At 51.2% G+C, this 18,539-nt stretch overlaps 7 protein-coding genes across 7 annotated transcripts; 5 read left to right on the top strand and 2 right to left on the bottom strand.

Annotated features, from left to right (window-relative positions):
- Nucleotides 1–2,384: 2,384 nt before the first annotated feature.
- On the top strand, nt 2,385–2,795 carry PMZ80_002198 (uncharacterized protein; the record flags this gene model as incomplete). Its single annotated transcript, XM_064870632.1, has 1 exon — nt 2,385–2,795. One exon carries the CDS (start codon nt 2,385–2,387, stop codon nt 2,793–2,795), a length of 411 nt encoding a protein of 136 aa, XP_064733085.1.
- A 630-nt stretch (nt 2,796–3,425) lies between these two features.
- Nucleotides 3,426–6,482, bottom strand: GPI13 (mannose-ethanolamine phosphotransferase gpi13; the record flags this gene model as incomplete). The annotated part of the gene is made up of 1 exon (XM_064870631.1): nt 3,426–6,482. The coding sequence occupies one exon, from the start codon at nt 6,480–6,482 to the stop codon at nt 3,426–3,428; it is 3,057 nt and encodes a 1,018-aa protein (XP_064733084.1).
- A 306-nt stretch (nt 6,483–6,788) lies between these two features.
- Nucleotides 6,789–7,769, top strand: CWC24 (RNA-splicing factor; the record flags this gene model as incomplete). The annotated part of the gene is made up of 1 exon (XM_064870630.1): nt 6,789–7,769. One exon carries the CDS (start codon nt 6,789–6,791, stop codon nt 7,767–7,769), a length of 981 nt encoding a protein of 326 aa, XP_064733083.1.
- A 773-nt stretch (nt 7,770–8,542) lies between these two features.
- PMZ80_002195 (uncharacterized protein) lies at nt 8,543–9,400 on the top strand (the record flags this gene model as incomplete). The annotated part of the gene is made up of 1 exon (XM_064870629.1): nt 8,543–9,400. The coding sequence occupies one exon, from the start codon at nt 8,543–8,545 to the stop codon at nt 9,398–9,400; it is 858 nt and encodes a 285-aa protein (XP_064733082.1).
- Nucleotides 9,401–10,265: 865 nt separating this feature from the next.
- Nucleotides 10,266–11,354, bottom strand: PMZ80_002194 (uncharacterized protein; the record flags this gene model as incomplete). The annotated part of the gene is made up of 1 exon (XM_064870628.1): nt 10,266–11,354. The coding sequence occupies one exon, from the start codon at nt 11,352–11,354 to the stop codon at nt 10,266–10,268; it is 1,089 nt and encodes a 362-aa protein (XP_064733081.1).
- A 728-nt stretch (nt 11,355–12,082) lies between these two features.
- Nucleotides 12,083–12,943, top strand: PMZ80_002193 (uncharacterized protein; the record flags this gene model as incomplete). Its single annotated transcript, XM_064870627.1, has 1 exon — nt 12,083–12,943. The coding sequence occupies one exon, from the start codon at nt 12,083–12,085 to the stop codon at nt 12,941–12,943; it is 861 nt and encodes a 286-aa protein (XP_064733080.1).
- Nucleotides 12,944–14,580: 1,637 nt separating this feature from the next.
- Nucleotides 14,581–15,180, top strand: PMZ80_002192 (uncharacterized protein; the record flags this gene model as incomplete). Its single annotated transcript, XM_064870626.1, has 2 exons — nt 14,581–14,679; nt 14,875–15,180. The coding sequence occupies 2 exons, from the start codon at nt 14,581–14,583 to the stop codon at nt 15,178–15,180; spliced, it is 405 nt and encodes a 134-aa protein (XP_064733079.1).
- Nucleotides 15,181–18,539: the final 3,359 nt, after the last annotated feature.

The following is an 18,539-nucleotide window of genomic DNA, read 5'->3' as shown; positions in this document are numbered from 1 at the left end:
GCGAGCATGAGAAAACCAAAGACACAACGCGAACATTGTACATTGCACGTCACCAGCCATGATCGTGGCGCCGCCAAGCCGACGACATGACCACGAATTCGCTCTCAGCCACCTGGTTCGACGTACAACAAGATGCGACGCAAGCCGCCGTGCTCAATATTCGCAACGATATGATCGGCCGAAATCTCCCACGGTATAGTGGTCATGCATCTATCAGGACTACCGGCTAGAAAGGTCGAACGATCAACTTGGAACACGCCATGGTTGCTGGGAATGGCTACAGCGCCTCACTCGGATGACCAATACCTTCTGAGCTGGTGAAGGGCCGCCCCAGAATATCTGACAAAGCCTCAAGGTATGCGTATTGGCTACACCGTGCCGTGATGCCTTTGCACCCAACAACGGCAACGCAGATGATACGATGGGTCATCTTACGCCGGCGCGTATACGCATCACTGTCACAGACGATCTTCCCTGCAGCAGCAGCATGGTATGCGCCATGAGATGGTCAGAGACGTGTTCCCACCGCAAGGTACGCGAAGTCCGCATTGATGTGGCATCACGATACCCAGACCGTCTCAACAACTGTCGCTTCGAGTTACGACAGACTTTGGATGCACACGCTATCTGCGGCATGAGACCCCCACTCACCGAGGGCCTTTCACACAAAACCAGTTGCCGACATGCTGCACAGGTCGACTAGGAGTGTTAATGACATGGTCACCATATCACAGCCAACTTTGGTCGGCGGCTAACCGAACATGTCCTATCTAAACTGTATTAAGACAATCCGGCTCGGCCTCAGCCAGCTGGAAAATAACGACAAAGGATAATACTGAATCTGGCGGTCATGGTTGAAGAGAAGTCACGAGGCCGTGAGCGAACAGGCATCGACTTGGGGAGGCGGAGACGGGAGACACCACCATAACGCGATACAATTCTACTAGCAAAAATGTTGAGCGTCGTCCACCGCCTGATCACTGATGGTTCTGGACTCAGATAGTGCGGCATGCTATGCGATGCCAGCTCGGATGTGGCGCCATGGACTCTATGCCTTTTCGAAGTCACCCCCTGTCAAGAACATCTGGGCACATGCTCTCATTCGTCTACTTGTCATATTCAATGATGGTATTGCTCATAGAGATGCTCCAGACATCTAGGAGGTACCAAAAGACTATTCTGATAACCGAGCAAGCTGTAGGATAGATATCACCCTTTACTAGCTCACCCAGGAAGCCAAAGATACCCATGCCGGCCTCAAAGTAGCCTGGGGATAGAACACACAATGACACATATACTTCCTGCTAGTTGACCATAGTATTTTCTGGCCTACTAGGCTACAGTATGCTATAGCCAGGAGTACAAGAGTCAACTTAATAGCAAGATTCCAAGGACGCTTGTAGGCTCCACATGCGCTCAGAGTGGTACTGCCCCGACACTACGAACAGACTTCCCTAGAGCGCGCACGTGCGTAGCAGAAGTCATTGCATATAGCTAGTTCACAGTCTACCAACAGAGATGTTATGCCAATCGCGAATGCCTTATGTGTCAGCAACATCACGTTGGACAACCCCAGTCAACAGGAGAGGATGAGGTAGTAAAACAGGATAAAGGAGCGCGTCCTAGCCATGGCTACGTGAATTGTAGAAAGGGATGCCACGTAACTCTCTGCCATGTTGCAATAGACAAAGCCATATCGCGCTCAGAATCGCAGACAAGCAAGAATACTGGTCTGATCCCAACAAGATGTGGACACGTCAGTGGATTAACAAGCAATATTAGTGGCCTTGTCTAGTCTGGCGGGTCAATGGGCAGACGCTACCTGCGGCAGGAACCCATTCGATTATTCGTTGCCTTCTGAGCTGTGCAACTGATGAATATGCCAGACGTTTTGATATTCGACGCTCGTCATTTGTGGAGCTCAGGCGAGGCTATCTCCGCCTCCTGAGATTACTGGTTAAGATGTCACTTGCAGAGCTAGCGTATGAGTACTAGCCTGTTTAATAGTAGTGGCAGGCGCAGCGATGGGATGTTATTGAAACCTGAGGAATCCATCACCCTTGCAAGCTCGGCAACTTGAAGTGCCAACCATCAATTGCAGCCTTAAGGCCGCATTATTTATTAGTGCCAGTGTCACTGCCGCTCCTGGTACCTTCACATGCAGACAATTCGTGTTCACATGAATACAAATAGCCACACCATGCTCCCTGAAGTGTCATGTCTTCACCCGAAGCCAAAGCGTAGACAGTCACTAAAGCATTAAGTTGTAGTCAGATCCAAAGGTCCGGGACCTGGTAACATATCGTTCTCAAATGCTATTACTAACATCCGGCATACAGCTCGGCAACGTATCACATAGTCCACTCGAACCAGGGCTTTGCACAATGGCGTACAACAACAACATGTCAGCTGCTGAAACCCCCGAGCTCGTTTCCTCTATGGCGATTACTGGCTCCTCCTCAGGCTTGCGTTTCAAGCACCAGCAGCACATCGTGTTGCAACATATCGGCGCACATCAATCCACAGAGACAGCCGCAGCAGGTGCAGCTTCTTCAGAACAACAAGAGCTCGGACACCGGCACACCGAAGAGAGGCCTGGGCTGAAGGCGTATGTTGACGGTCTTGAAGCTGCGTTTCCAGGCCATGGCTCTCCTGTCTGTAAGGAGGTCGAAGACGAGTGGGTCAAGGTCAGCCTCTCTCATCCAGCAGGACGAGTAGAGAATGCCGAAAAGAGGGAGGCAAATGCTGCCCCATGGACCATGCTCAAGGACACTAGGAAGCAAACAGACTTTTAGACGACTGACATTCAGGTAAGACAAACATGTTGCCCGCAAACGCGTCCCGTCTCTGTTCAGGGTCGCTTGTGCTTGTCCATATGCTTATCCCACTCACGTAGTTGTCGAATACTTCCTGCCGGACCGCTCTACAGAGGGTCATCAGGCGGGCCGAATTCGAACGATCTGATTGGCTGGCGACTCCGCACAGGCGTTGGAAAAAGGGGAAAGGGCAGAGCTGAAGCTCGACGGCGGTAGAAGATGTGACGAATGAGTTGAAGAAGGGGTTTCCCTGAGGATTAAGGACGGACTCTCAAGAGCAGTCAACATGCTCCTGTGGTTCACCGGCGTCACTGCAGCTCATTCAACATAGAGCTTTGGTTCAGTGTTTAGTGTTGTAATTCTTTGCACTCTTGCTTGCAACTCGATACAGAGAATTATCTCTAGTTCCAGTTATGATCTGGTAGGCGCACAGGTGCGAATTGTCATTGCTTCGATCCGAGAACGCTGGCCGCCATTCAATTTCACAAGTCGAAGCCGAGGATGGCGTGGCTTCCTTCTGCCGCTTTTTGAGTTTGGTACCCTGTGATGAGCCTTGCTTTGCATCGAGCCATGAGTTCGGACACAAGATCATTCGCGAATGATCGAGCATCAATAGCCAAAGATCTCCGCCACGCTTGACCCAGTGACACGAGTACCACCCAGCGCAACCACAATGAGCATCAAGTCGATCACAAATAGAACACCGCTTGCCATCAAGAATCGCGGCATGAACACTCGATACAGCATGAGATGCCGTCTTAGATGACCTGCCCACATAGTCGTCGCCGCCTGTATTGTAGCATAATAGAGCAAATGCGCCATGCAAGCTTGCATGATGTCACTCCAGTAGCCTCTGAGTCCCTCTTTCGAGATTGGTCGCTTCCACAAAACGGTCAGAGGTACTGCCGCAGCACAGAGTATCTGTGGCCCAAAGTTGTTCAAGATGATCAGAATTGGTGACCATGGGTATCGAATTGTCCTTAGAGGAACAAAAGCCGCGTTCCACTGAATCGAGCTGAGGACAGCTTGATGGCCGGTCTTAAAGAAGTGGTATGACCCGAGCATGGCCAGGACTACAGGTCCAATGAAAGGTCGTGCGATACCAGTAATGGCTATACCATTGGTGTCGAGGATCTCGAGGAGGCAAAGGATCTGCCATGCACAGATCGCTAGGGAATACTGACCCATGGGTGGCAGCAGCAGAATGATTGAGAGTACGAATGCAGGAATGAGCAGGAAGTACCGGCTGCCAAACATGTTTGCGTAGCCAAGGACCGTTATCTGAGGCTTTGCTTCACCTGAAGCGGTCGGAGACGGCAGATCGATGATGCTGATATCGACGCAAGGCTTTGCCCAAACGAATGTGCTAAATCCGATTGGCACTGCAATTGCAAAGACACATCGAGCGATAGTGATGCTGATAGTCTTCAGCGTAGAGGATGAGAACGTCTCAGCAAGCCAATCACCGTTGTCTGCTGCATCAATAATCCAGTACAAAGCGGTCAGCATCAGTCCACCTCGAAAACAGAGACCAACCCAGAACCCAGCAGACCCCACATAGGATGCTGTCCCTTTGTAGAAGGCTTTGATGATCTCGGGTAACAGGAATGAAATGATGGATGGTATGAGAAGTTGCCATGGTGCCGAAGTGGATGACGTTTGCGATGCGTAGAATGTAGATCTGCAGCCAGGCATCTGTTCTTCTCTACAAAGACGAGAAAATGATGCAGCACGTGTCAGCACCATGAAGAGGCCGGAATGGTAGACGCCGAGAACACGGTCCGAGCCGGAGACTTGCCGAAGGGAAGAGAGTAATGTGAATACGCTGAAAGTGCCGAGCAGGAACGTAAGGATTGTGTCTTCATGGATGGTGTAAGAATTTGAAGCAAATCCAGCCGCTTGAGAAATAGTGAAGAAGAGTGCCAGCCAGGTCCATGCAGAGGGCCGTGTTATTGAACGTGTATTGACCGACTTTATGACCTTGCTGGCAATCGCACCGACCAGGCTTCCTCCTGTGGCAAGCGGAAGAAGTCCAGTAGTCGATGTGATCTGTGCAGAAGTCGGGTTGAGCACAAGTCCAGGTATTGCAGCGATAACGCCAGCAGCTGTGCCAATGACAGTGTATCTCAATGTCGGCAGAAGATCCTTCTCGCATTCTGCAGTCGCAAGCTCCGCAATAATCAAAAGTGCAGCAAGCCCCAACAAGAGGATGCTAACCCCTGTAGCCATGTCTTGTAGATCGAAGTTGGCCCATAGCTGCCGGTACATTGCCACAGTTCGCGCATGCCATTTCGAGAAATTTGTGTTCACATCCTCTCCTTGAGCTGATGTCGATTTGAGCTGATCGCGGAATGCAGATATGCTATCGTCCTCTGTGAACTCCCTCGCCTCGGCGTACTTTGACTGATACCGGCGCATCTGCTCGAAGACCAATAGGTTGACTTGGGCCAAGTTTTCTTGGTCTCTTCGCGTCGCAGGCGTGTTTCTCACGAAAGCTTCGGCAATCGGTTTGCCAAGGTTGTTAAAGGGTACTGGAAGGCAGAGTAACAAGGACAGCGTAGAGACAAGGTCGATCTGCTGCACGGGGCGTTCCTTCGCGGTTGCAGGCGGTCGAATGTCATCCTTGCTTAGGCGTCCAAAGCGTGGTCCGTTGGAATACATCCACAAGGTCGCTTCAACCTCATCATCAGATTCACCGCCATGGTCCCCTTTCGAGTCCATCCCATGATCGCCCATGACAACCAGTAACGTCTCGTCATCAATCTCTTTGGTAAGACGCTCAAGCACATCGTTCATTTGACGAAGCTTCTCAGCCATTGCAGGGTGATCCGGGCCATAGCGGTGACCAGCATGGTCGACACCTAGGAAGTGACCAAAAATAATGTCCCACCCTAGTGATACCTGGTCGTTCAGTAGAGGAAAGATATGCTCGATAACGCCATTGTCGACAGTATGTAAATCCCAGACATTGAAAGAGTCATAAGCATGAGTAAGATTTTGGTCAAAATACCCAGGAAAGAGAGAATGCCAGGTGTCATCGCCCAGATGCACAATCCTCTTTCCTTGGCGCTTGAGCTGGACAAGAATGTTATCTTCTTCAGTTGCCTGGCCGGCGAAGTTCGAGCCGATGTCAATGAAGGTAGGCAAGTTTCCTGCTGTCAGGCCCTTCAGTCGTTGTAAAGTACTTGTCGGAGGGTCAGCAATAAATGGAAATAGGAACGCCTTCTCTGGATGTGCAACAGCGGTGTCGTACAGAAATGGTAGATTGTCGTGGTAGTACTTTGGTGGTGAAGCCGAGTCCTTTTGAGCCGGCACGGTAAAGTCATACCGTAGTGCGTCCACAATTATGACAACAGCTTTTTTGAACGTCCTTGGATGCCAGCATCCATCTGAAATGTCCGGAGAAGGTAATCCATTAGGAAGTATATCGCAAGAAGAGCGATCCTCGAGCACAAGTCGCGTCAACAGGAAACCTTTGGTGAAGAGGAAAAGCCCTATTATATGTATGAAGAATAGCCATATGAAGAATAAAGACACAAGAACGTGCGACACCTTGAACGCAATTGCTCTATGCCGAGTGTTTGTGCGGTTCTTCAGGCCCTCGGTGATAACGTCGGAGCCATGAGTGGTGGCTGACAGCTCCTTCGAGCTGCCTTCATCACTCATTTGGCACAGTGTCCAGCATGAGACCCAGAAAAAGTGAAGGAGGGACGTGGGTGTCGGTGCACGATAAACACTTAGGTGCAAACAAGGCAAGCACGAACTGCCAGAACAGAGCGCAGGTGCGGCTGGTGGGACTCTAAGGACGCTAGTAATGCAGGTACGCCGAAGCTACTGGACTTGGCTGACGAAGCAAGTGATATAGCCGAAGTCGTGCCGCCCAGAGTGCGACGAATTCGGGCTTTATTAATGGCTCTCTGTACTTTCAGCGAACCCGAACCCATTGGGTCTGCAAACACCTTAAAAGTCGACATGGCAGACGTTGATACAGTACCCCAAGTGACCTTCAAGAAAAGAGCAGCAAAAGCGACAGCACGAAAGCGGCAAACGACGCCGCCGCCGGCTTCTGATTCAGATTCTGGGTTCGAGTCTTCAGAGGATGAGAATGGTAGGCAAATAAAGAGGAGGAAGAAGAACGCTGGTGTGGTCGCTGCTTCGACAAGCAATGGTGCGTCACGAGCAGAAGAGCGCCCATTTGAGATCACTGCGGCTGCAGCAACCCGGCAGTCGAATTCCGATAATGCCACTATGCGGTCAAACTGGTTTGAGGACGAGCACGACAAAAGTCATGTTGTGAAGCCAGGTGATAATGCTGTGAAGTCTGCGCCAGATGGGACATACAAGGGTGCTGCCAGTTACCAGTCGTTCATCCAGAAGAACCCAGAACGACAGACCAACGTCGGACCACAAAAGCTGAACTCCAATGTTCGCACAATCACAGTAACAGACTTTGCGCCCGATGTCTGCAAAGACTACAAACAGACCGGCTTCTGTGGCTTTGGTGATTCATGCAAGTTCTTGCACGCAAGAGAAGATTACAAGCAGGGATGGCAGCTCGATCGAGACTGGGAAGTCGACACAAAGGGCAAGAAGCTGGCTGGTCGGACAGTCGCATCTGCCAACAGGAGTGCAAAGAATGCCGAACTTGATGAGGATGACGAGAAACTACTAGAGAGCATTCCCTTCGCATGCATAATCTGCAAGAAGGCCTATAGGAATCCTATCATCACGAAATGCAACCACTACTTTTGCGAACCTTGTGCGCTCGAGAGATACAAAAAGAACCCTTCATGTGCAGCCTGTGGCACCGGAACGGGGGGTGTCTTCAATGTTGCCAAGAAGCTGAATCGACTGCTTGATAAGAAGCGAGAGCAACAACGACAGAAACGAGAGAAAGCCATCGAGAATGGTGAGAAAGTGCCTGACGAAGAGGCCGAGCCAGCTCCAGCGTAGATATATGCTCATAGCACAATGTTTCAGTGCAAGTCTGCGGATCGCTGTTCAAAGGTCCTGTTGAGCAGTCGATAGTGGCTTGCTAACTCTTTCATATGGTTGAGGCGCTGTACTTCTTGACCATTATTGGCACGGGGGCAACCTTGGGAATGGCCAGCGCCAAGACCGAGATCTTCGGCCGACTTGTGCCGATCGGCCGAGTTCTTGAAACTTACATCCAAGCCCGCATGTACCTCACAACCAGTTGCCGCCGACAGTCATGCACTCCGCCATCCAGAGTTTACTCTTATAGCTGGTAACATCTTGCTATCACTATGCTTCGAACCAGATCGTACCTGCTAAGCCTAATTCGCTACTGTTACTGACCAATCATACAGTGCGTACAAAACTAGATGGGGGTCAAAGACGTTGGTGAGTGCACTCGGGGTTCGCGTCGATGACCGAAACGCGCACAGCTCTGATTCGTAGGGCTGGTCAGGCGTGCCTATGCTTGTACGCAAGCTAGCCCCAAGCTACACGTGCCTAGCCAACATGCTACAAAGTAACATAGACGAATACTACTCATCGACGCAAGATATCGTACGGAACATTAAGCAGAAGGTGGTACGATATGAAGCCGAGCATGCGCCTGAAATCATATAAGCCAATCTCAATGCCTCTCAACATACCTACCTACTTCCCTTCATCAACACACAACCACTTAAGCTAAGTCCTAAAGAACACAACAAGCACAAGTACAAATCTAGGACCCGACCACATCCCCCCTCACCACCATGAACGAAGAACGCAAACAACAATACTTCGCCGAACTAGCCCCAAACTACCACACCCTTACCGGCAACACAACCCAAGACATCTTCGCCCAATTCCTCGACACCTACAGCCCAAAACTAAACATCACATCCACCTCCACCGTCCACGACAACGCCGCCGGCCCCGGCACAGCAACACAGGTCCTTGTCCAACGGGACAATGCACCCAAGATCATCGCGACAGACTACGCACCCGGCATGATCGATACCCTCAACAGCATTAAAAGCGCCAATACATCCGCAAATCCAGCGTGGGAAAATGTTACCACGAAGGTATGCAACTCAGATGACCTCTCAGAGTACGCAGATGGAACATTCACCCATAGCATCTCGAATTTCTCGCTCTTCACGATTACCAACGCCGTCAAATCACTGTCTGAGACACACCGTACGCTAAAACCGGATGGCGTCGCTGTGGTGTTGCTGTGGAAACGCTACGCGATTCAGTCTCTCCTCGCCGCCGCACAGGACGACGTTAAGGGTGCTGGGTATGCGGCGAAGAATGCCGTTCCGGTGAACGGCCCGCAGTACTTCGAGCGGGATGTGGTGCCCAATCAGGTCGTTGAGGCGGGTTTTGAGCAAAGTAAGATTGAGACGTGGCAGATGGATCTAGTCGTTGACGACGAGGCGCAGAAGGAGAAGTGGGATGGGTTGTATCAGTTCATGACGAGTACTAGTGTTGCGATGGGGAGTACGAGGGGGTGGAGTGAGGAGGAAGCTGGGCGGTGGAATGAGGCTGTGAGGTGGGCTATGGGGGAGGAGAAGAGGGAGTTTGGGGGGTTGAAGTTTGAGGCTTGGGTTAGTGTTGCGCGGAAGTAAGCTGGGCTCATTGGTGGTCAAAGATGTATGTGGTTTGAGGTATTGTGGTGATCTTTAGCCCCGATGGGCGAAACAGAGAGAAACTGCTCTATCCAGACAGTCCATGACGGTTTGCACGGCTTTTCGAGGTGATATATCAGTTCCGCATTGTTCACTGTGTGTTTGCTGGGCCAGGCTGTCACTCTCCAGCAGCTCGTCAGTGCGACTGTCAACATCATCTGATATAGTTACATCCACAACTTTGTCTACCAACAGGGTGACATAGATGTAATTGGTAACACACATATCCAATATGCGGCTGTGTTGCTGCTACAGAGATAGCTTGTGCGATAGTAACACAGGGAGGACCGTAGCTTGGTGTTCCTTCCATCAGGTAATATGAGATCCCAGTTCGAGTCTGGGTGTCACCATGAAACATTCTTTTTGCATGCCTCATTTTCATGGTTCGATGGTCTTTCGACTCAGTTTCAGTTAATGTTTGCCAATCAATGGAGACGATGGTCAGTTTTGCGTAGCTTCTTTCCCACACTCCGATCGCGTGTCTGGAGACATTTTATTGATCCGCAAGTACAGCCAAAGTTCTTTCCCGACATCGGTCCGTTGGCGCAATTGTGTCAATCTCAATGCCGGACGATGGTTGATCCATTCGCATCATCGTGCCTTCCCACTGAACTGGAAGCGCAAACATAGCTCAGGTTCGGACCTTCCCTCTCAAGTCGCGAAGCTGTGGACGCTGGCTCAGAGTTTAAGAACGGCAAGTAGCAGCAACGACCGAGCTTAGCTAGAAGGACTGGAGGGCCATTCGCCTTCGTCGCACTTAGATAATCGCCCTGCAAGGACACTTGCCATTCGTAGTTGGTTAGAATCAGCTCGCTTCGACTTTTGTTTCCACGGCTGCTTTTGTCTCCAGTTCTTCCTTTCCCAGATTCTCTTCTGGCTGGGCTTGTCTCTTGACGCCGAATTTGGCGGGGTGTGTGGTGTCCACGATCAGCAAGCCATCTTGTGCTCGACCCATCACATCCCATATTTTTACATGCACACTGCCCGGATCACCTGCCTTCTTCATGCCCATAACTGCGCTGCTGCCGGCATATCTGACCTCACCAACCTTCTCTCCTCCGTGTCCTTCTTCGCCAGTCCGATTCGCGAATACCACAATGACCTCCTCTTCGGGCCCACTCGCTTCTAGCAATGGTCGGAATCTCTCGATCCAGTATCCCAGCGTGTCCATATCTGGCCTCATTGCTTCGTCGAGCAAATCCTGCGCACTCATCCCCGTCAGCCATGCCATACTGACAACCACAACTTTCGCCTTCGCAATGCGACAATGGTTCGCGAATTCATATGCGGTCCAAGGTGCTTCAAATTTGTACGGATTGATGTCCATACATATTCCTGCAGCAGCTTTGACTCTCTGACCGCCGTCTCCGATCGGGATGACACCAGAGTAAAAGCTCGTTCCCTCTTTCGCCCAATTGTCATCCGTAAAGTACAGGAAGTGCTTTCTATGGTGAGCCACGACTTGCCCTTTAGCGTCCACAAAAACAAGAGAGTTGTATGCTATGGTTGACTCGTTGGCGGTGATGTGTGAATCGTAGGCTGTATTCCAGTTCCCACCACCGTCGCCATTTGGACTACTCGGTGCGGCAGCTTCTGGGTAGCCAACTGCAACGGTACATTTCATGCGTGTTGCCGTCCTGATAGCCCAACGTGTCGAAGGACCATCGGCTGTCGGTTCGAGATACGGAGCTATTGCTGCGATGGAAGGGTGATTGTATCCGGTAAATGCGAGCTCGGGCAGTACCAGAAGATCGATGCTATCGAGGGCGCCGGATCGTTCTTCGCGCATGAGTAGTGACTCTGCACGGGAGAAATTTGCAGCAATGCTGACATTGTTTTTGGATGTTGATGGCGTTGGGAGAATAGGGGAGTACTGAAGAATTGCTATTCGCATTTTGGCAAGATTTGACGGCGCGCCGGCTGTCAATTAGTCGAATGCAGAGGGTCGCCGTCACCAGGTTGTCGTATCGGATGGTCTCGGGGTCGAATTGATGCTCACCTCTCAAGACTCATCATGTATACCCGACTTGGTACCACTCTGTCGATCGAGATATGTGATGTACACACGCAAATGAACTCCGATCACCTCGAAACAAGTGTCGTTTTATTCCTACCTTGCGTAATGTGATTCGGCGATACAACTATAGAACTCAAAGCACAAGAGAAAACGCAGGCTCTTCGGCGAGTTATAGCTACCTGCCCACCTCCCTGCAAATGTAATTTCATATTCTATGGAACCTGATGATGTCTGGTAAGAACGTGCAACGGCAAGAACGAACGGGATTCGGAGTGAGATTGACCGATCATATGGTAGGTACGCGAAGCCCCCATATCGCACGTGACTTTAGCCCGTGCTTTGTCCCGCTATTGTTCGACCGAGATGTGCTTGATTTACGTTATCACTGCTGTTCAATCTCTACCGATGGGGATGTTGCGACAGGTCCTCGCCCAGATCACGACGCATCCTGCTGGTTCCAGGACTTGAGATGCATCACGAGCGCTGATATTTCCCCCCGATGTAAACTCGCCCACTTGCCGTTCGATCGACCACAAATACACAAATACACGAAGACGAGCCCTTCCCCCAGTTTGCGCACGCTGTTGGGCATTCTGATCGTCAACATGGCATCCTATATTTCCTCATACTTCGGCAGTGGCACGTCTCAAAGCTCTGCCCCTCAACACGGTCAATATCAGCCACAATATCAGCAATATCAGCAGACCCCAGCCCAGGCGCCGTCAGGTTCGACATGGACAAACACATTCTCCTCGAGGATAGGCGCATTGAGGAAAGCTTTGACCAAGGATAGCGAGGAGGACGATCCTGACAATGAAGACTGCTCACACGTCTCAAACGTCCTGCGCGCATATTATACTGAGAAAGGTAGGCCGTTCCCAGAATGGCTGCCACCAGATCCCAAAAGACCCGCTGCGATGCCTGCGCAACAATCACAGTTTGGCCAGCATGGCAACACCTACGGTAACAATGGAGGAATGCCCCATAATCGAGGAAGTTCGGGCGGAAGAGGAGGGTTGAGTGACCTGTGGGACTCGGGTCCCGCGCTACCTGCTGTACCACAAGCGCAAAGTCTAAGGGCTTCGAGACCCACTGCTCAAGCTCTGAAATCATTCGATTCAATGGGTCGTCGTAGTGGATCTGACTCAAGTCAATCCCAGGCGCGACCATTACCGAGTCAAAGAGCTGGAAGCTATCAGAATATACAGCCTACACCTACACCTCCTTCATCAGGCAATCCTAGGGACCGCTTGCGCGCTCGACTACAAGGCAGCAGCAGCGGGAGAAGCAGTCCCGCTAATCCCGGCCAAGCCGGAAGTGATCGGCCGTATAGTGGTGGTGGTGGAGGCGGTCCGAATTTGTCAGCGTCCCAGCCCTGGGCCAACGACGGAAACGCCTTTGCCTCGTCGGGCGGTCCCGGGTATGGCAATACCGCCTATCAACAACGATCTGGAAATTACCGGTGATTCCGAGCGACCGCTGCATACCTCTCCGATCTTCCATTCCGTATCCTTTGCTAAGCACTTCCCCTTGAGGACTTTACTTCTTTGAAATCTAGTTTCTGGGGGCCGCAACGGATGCCGGACAGACGAAATACCATGGGTTCGGTACGTGCTACTGCAACATTTCGTCAGAGTACCGCGCTAGACCCGAGCCGATCCTCATGTTTACATTGACGCCAGTGTCAAGTGTTGGTGCATCGCAGAGAGGATACTTGTACCTCATTCATCCTGAAGGAGGACTAAGCTCGGACCGATCATCTTTTGAAGTCCAGCTCCACCTGCCCAGCCAGCATAATGCCAAGCCTGGTATTGAAGCGGCCTCTTTCAAAGGGCCACTCCGGGTTTCTCTACAAAGCTCTTATCTAATACATGCAAGGCATGGCTACCTCTGACCCGATGGGAACGAGTGATGGTGCTGCGACCTTACTTCGATCCTCTTTTGAAAGATCGTGAAGCTTCAAGAACAGATCAAGCGACTTCGAACGGAGCATGTACAAATATGGACCATAGTCTGAGGCGGAGCGAAACGGATTTGGATGTTTCATTCTCAGCCTCATCCCTTTCGGGTAAGGCGCCAGCAGTTTTGGCCCGCCTTGGCATCTTACATGAGAAGAGAAGCCAAAAGCTCATGAGCCTCTCGAGGTAATTTCGCAAGTCTGTGATCTCGGTGCTCAAACACCATGGCTGATCAAAGCTATTCTAGCGGTGCGGATACTTCCCAAACATCGATCACGATCCTGTTGCCCAAAGCAGAAAAGCCTGATGACCAGCAATAGGCACCCCAGGCAGCAACAACAACAACAGCTGAAGAGCTCGTTCGTCTATCTATTTCGCACATGGCGCTAGATGGACTGGATGATTGTGGACTCCATAGCTTAGGTCAGTGTCGTGAGCAAAAGTTCTCGATGAGGTAGCAGCGGTAAGTCCTCCACCAAAGTTTTGGGCTTGACGCTACAGCCCGCTACCATCGTTAATCACCAAGAGTGGTATCGCCACGGGGGTAAAGCATTGTCATGTAGTCAGATTACTTGATGTATAAGATGACTCTTGTATGGTCACCTATGCAGTTCCTCTGTCGGAAGGGCCCGATCACATAATATGCGATCCCTCTACAGCTGGACAGGCTTGAGCTTCGTTCTTGGCCACGGCAATTGTATACTCAGTCGAGCTACTTTTGCTCCACTGCCACAGACTACGCTCGCTCCACTTGGCGGCGCTGTCCTTTTGTTTCCGACAGAAGCTTTTCCAGCAGATCCACAATTGTGTGCTGACTACTGAGCAGACCCGATGACACTTGCGAACCCCTGCCCATACCCGGTGCCATGAACTGGGAAGGCACCATTCGGGAAGATCCATTTGGCTGGACTCCACCCGATCACACCGCGGAGAGGACTACTACGACGTCAGACAATGCCAGACACCTATATAGCAGCCATGGCAACTCCCTGTCCTCACCGCGTCTCATTTCCCATCGTACAACAGACTCGCATTTAAGTTCTTGCATTTTTCAAGAGCATCAATCTCCGTATTCACTAGATCAGCCCTACAGAGAGCAGTCGAATCTTCCTTCCTTCTCCCTCAGCTTGACAGCTACAGCAAACATGTCGCGACATGCAGCTTCCCAGAGCAACACAGGGCCACAGCAATATCAGCTCATGTCCTCCGAATCGCCCGCAGATCAGGCAAAGTCAATGAGCCAAGTCAGTCCCGGCTTCATTTTTGTAATATTTCCTTTGTCCAGCGTGTGCTTTTGGTCCCATCCCTTCTTCCTCTCCTTTTCGATCTTCTTATCCCAATTACTGCTAGTAACACTTCTGGTTATCTCTTGTGTCTCTGCTTATTCATCTCCTTTGTGCACCCAATCCGTTGCTTCTTGCCGCTGACAACCTTTACAGAACAACAAAGACCAGTTGATCAGTTCCCTGAAGACGCACAAAGTCAACACTATTACAGAATTGCGTCGCATCGAAAAGATCTTCGCCTACCTGAACTCTGAGGAAGTGACAGAACCAATGACAGCTGCCTGGGCCCACTACGTCAACTCAAACAACCTTCTCAATGAGCTGCGCAACTTGACGAAGAAGATCCCATTCAGCTCAGAATGCTTAGACGAAGCGAAGACATTGGTCGTCGCAGATCCAACCAGTGTCCGCAGCTGGAACTACTGCTGGCTCGTGTTGGTGAAGATGGAGAAAGAGTAAGCTGCTGACGCCAAGTGCTGTGCAGAACCTATCTAACGTCGCAACAGAAACCTGATTATGAAATACGCGAGGGCTCTCGCATCGAAACGCAGCACATGGGGAGATCGGCAGCCCACAGCGGACGACGCCAGGAAGTTCATCAGCGCATGTGTAGCTGAGTGGACCCTAGCCCTACGCCAATTGCTGAAGCATTGGGACCAACCACCTAGCACAACAGGCAGTTGAGGCGGGTAACACGGACTGGTCGGGGTTTCGCGCTCGGTTTCGCCTCTGGCAGGCACCGTCCATGTACAGGGCCTCGGCAGCAATTGCATACTATACTTCGATCGCAGATACCCACGCTCTTGGATCATTGATTGAGCACTTTTGATGCGTTCTTCTGTGGATCGCTAGCACAAATCGAGTTTCGTCGCTGGCGGACTGGCACTACGGCATGCAGCATCTGCTTGGCGGGACTATAAGATGCATCAGAATTGCTATTCTGTGCCAAATCATTTCTATAGATTGGCAAGGGCGTTCCTAGAACATGACGTTCGCTGGCCTGCGCCACTTCTCCCTGCATTTCCGGCCTTGAGCATGCACCTGGATGAGTAGTCTCTGTTCGCTTGACGTTACTTTATTGCCGCAGAATTCGAGTATCGATACTACAACGACGTGGCGTTGTTCTCAAAAGGTTGCATGATAACAAATACACATCGGAGGCCTAAAGCTTCAGAACTCCTTTTTGCCTCGTTCGTTCGGCCTCCCCAATGAAAGCCCACGATCGAGGCTGAGCTAGTCTGGAATAAGTGCTAGCGCAAGACTCTGTGATGTGGGTTTTTGCCTCGTGAATATCGACCTGTTAGAGCTCAACTCACTAAATCCTGTTTGGCTCATTTGATCACGCGTCCTCCATGTGCCTCCAGGTATCGACTCTCGTCCGAAATATCACTCCCCGTCGACGATGCGATGCTGACTTGAAATCAAAAGTACATATTTGGCAGACCGATACCGTACCAACCTTCTGTATGAACTATAGGGAGTCGAGTGACCATGCTCATGTCTCCCCAGGAACCTTCGCGGTGCCGTTTAGAAGCGAGAAGATGATTAGATTGCCTCGAAACGACGCCGCCGACCGAATGCATACGACAGTGCCCCTGCGTTGTTGAGCACATCTTCGGCGAGCTCTATCTGCCACTGGTGGCATCTGTCATTTGCTCCAGCTAAACTTGATGCAGTGTCGGGGCCCCAGACATGCCGGCGCAGGAAACATACCTACCACCAGTATCGTGGGCCACAGTTGAGACTGGTGGCTTATTGACTCCGCCAGTCCGCCTGATAATCCAGCCGGCCTATACAACCATGTACCTGCAGGGTGAAAGAGTCAGCACGGCCTACCGCTCGCTGCAGCGATGTACTCTTGGCATCGCACATGTACAGAAGGACAGCTATGACTTGTCCCATAGCTTGAACCAGCCAATGATCACCACGTCTGACTGACAAGCGTGACAACGAAGTGGCTATTGTGTCGGAGCTAACAGGGGCTAGGTGTCATGATCGAGCAAGCAGTCGCCTAGTCCGAAGCGTCACAGTGTTTGTGACTGCCATCGGCCAATACCCATCTTCATCGGTCCTTCCTTCCTTGTCAAAGCCGGTTTCTTCCTACATTCTGCTTTTCCTGCAAGGACCCGTTCATCAATCGAACTGGCCTCCGATAGCGTCAGCCCTAACAGTCTTTCAATCTGTCCCACGCACGGCTAATGGGGGCCACGTGGTAGAGGAAGTGACGTTCGCATGCATCTTACAAACGATGAACGACATCGGTCAAACTTGCTTGTTCTTGACACGCATTGGGTCCGGTGTAGGCTCTTCCCACAACCCAAACCGCTACCGCTTCGGCCTCGCGCAGCTAAGTCACGCGACCGCTTCTAGCTGCTCCGCTAGTATCTGCTCCCTACATGTTTTCTCGAGAATATGGCAGTGGTGTCATATCGCTGGGGGCTGCACTGAATGTGTGCTCGATGCGACATCGGCTGTCGGTGCAAAGACGCACTCACCGTCAGACGCTGAGTTCTTCACACGAAGTCGCCTGTGCCGAAGTCATGCTGTTATCACCTAGCCTGGCCTGTCAGACGAACTATACTGGGCGGGAGCAAATGGTGGTACGCTTAGATAGAAACCACTCTATACTTGCCATCATGATCGTAAGTCGCCCAACTCCGGCCACCGATGGCTGATTGAGCCATGTTCACGCAGCTCATAGGGCTGCGAATCCTGTCAGGGATCTGACATCCACATGCCAGTGACGGGTTGTCTACCAACGCTTCTAGCTCTCGACCCGGCCTGCCAACAGCGCTATATTTTCCGAGGCAGTGCCTGTCTTGTTTCGAGACAAGGCAATGCGAGGAACGAGATCAGTAATGCCTCGAAGCTTCCTCGACGCCGATAGTGGAGCTGTAGATGTCCCTATCAGGTATAGATAGGTTACTTTCAACTTCGATTTATTTTATACCAGCTTTAACACCAAGGAGGAAGTCCAGCTTCTCTATTGAGGATAGCTTGAGATCTCTTGGCATCTAGAAGCAAGGCAAGGCAAGCTCGAGGTCAAGCCTTCAGGCATGCCTTGCCTCGCCCGACGTCGAGCATGGGAGCGTTGTGTCGGGGGACGATGCTGACAAGCTCAAGCAATCGCCCCAATAGCAGGAATGACTTCATGAACGTTTATAGAGTGTGTAGGTCAGCACACTACTGAGCGAGCAAGGAGATATGCTGAGTGGGTCGTTCACCGCATGGCTAACTGCTTATAGACTAGCATTGATGACACTTTTAGAAGTCCTATGCCATCCTTGTAATGGTCTTGTTCATCAAGACCTTTCACACTGTCACACTGGCTGGCACAAAGTTCTGAAAAGTCTTGCAGAAGATCTGTGCCTGCAGCATGCCAACACGTGGTGTACTGGCGAGGCAATCTGCATCGGCGTCTTGCAAAGCCTCGCCCTGACCTACGCATCTTGTAAGATGTTGAAGACTCTTGCCCATATGGACTGCTACTGATATAATTGCGGTCGGTGAGATGAGCTTTCGTTACATGTAGACTAGACGCGATGCTTTCGATCTCGTGGCACCACCACGTTCTCTCCATCAACAGATACTAAGCTATACCTGCTACCCTTTCCAGGCACAACAACCACGCCTAGCAGTCAATCGATACAGTCGATATATCCGGGAACCTCTACCGTTATACAGCAGTTGTGGCCAAACCTTCTCAGATGTTGGCATCCATAGCGGAATTATGATACGGTGATCATTCAAGCACTCCCTGGTACGACGCGCGCTGGTCTGTGAGCCGTCGAGTTGTTGGGGTCTTGCTTTGAACCTTC

This window comes from Knufia obscura (assembly GCF_036327395.1).
Source record: "Knufia obscura strain CCFEE 5817 isolate CBS 148926 chromosome Unknown scaffold_2, whole genome shotgun sequence".
In the NCBI taxonomy this organism is placed as follows: Eukaryota; Fungi; Ascomycota; class Eurotiomycetes; order Chaetothyriales; family Trichomeriaceae; genus Knufia; species Knufia obscura.
This window is presented reverse-complemented; position numbering and strand designations above follow the sequence as displayed.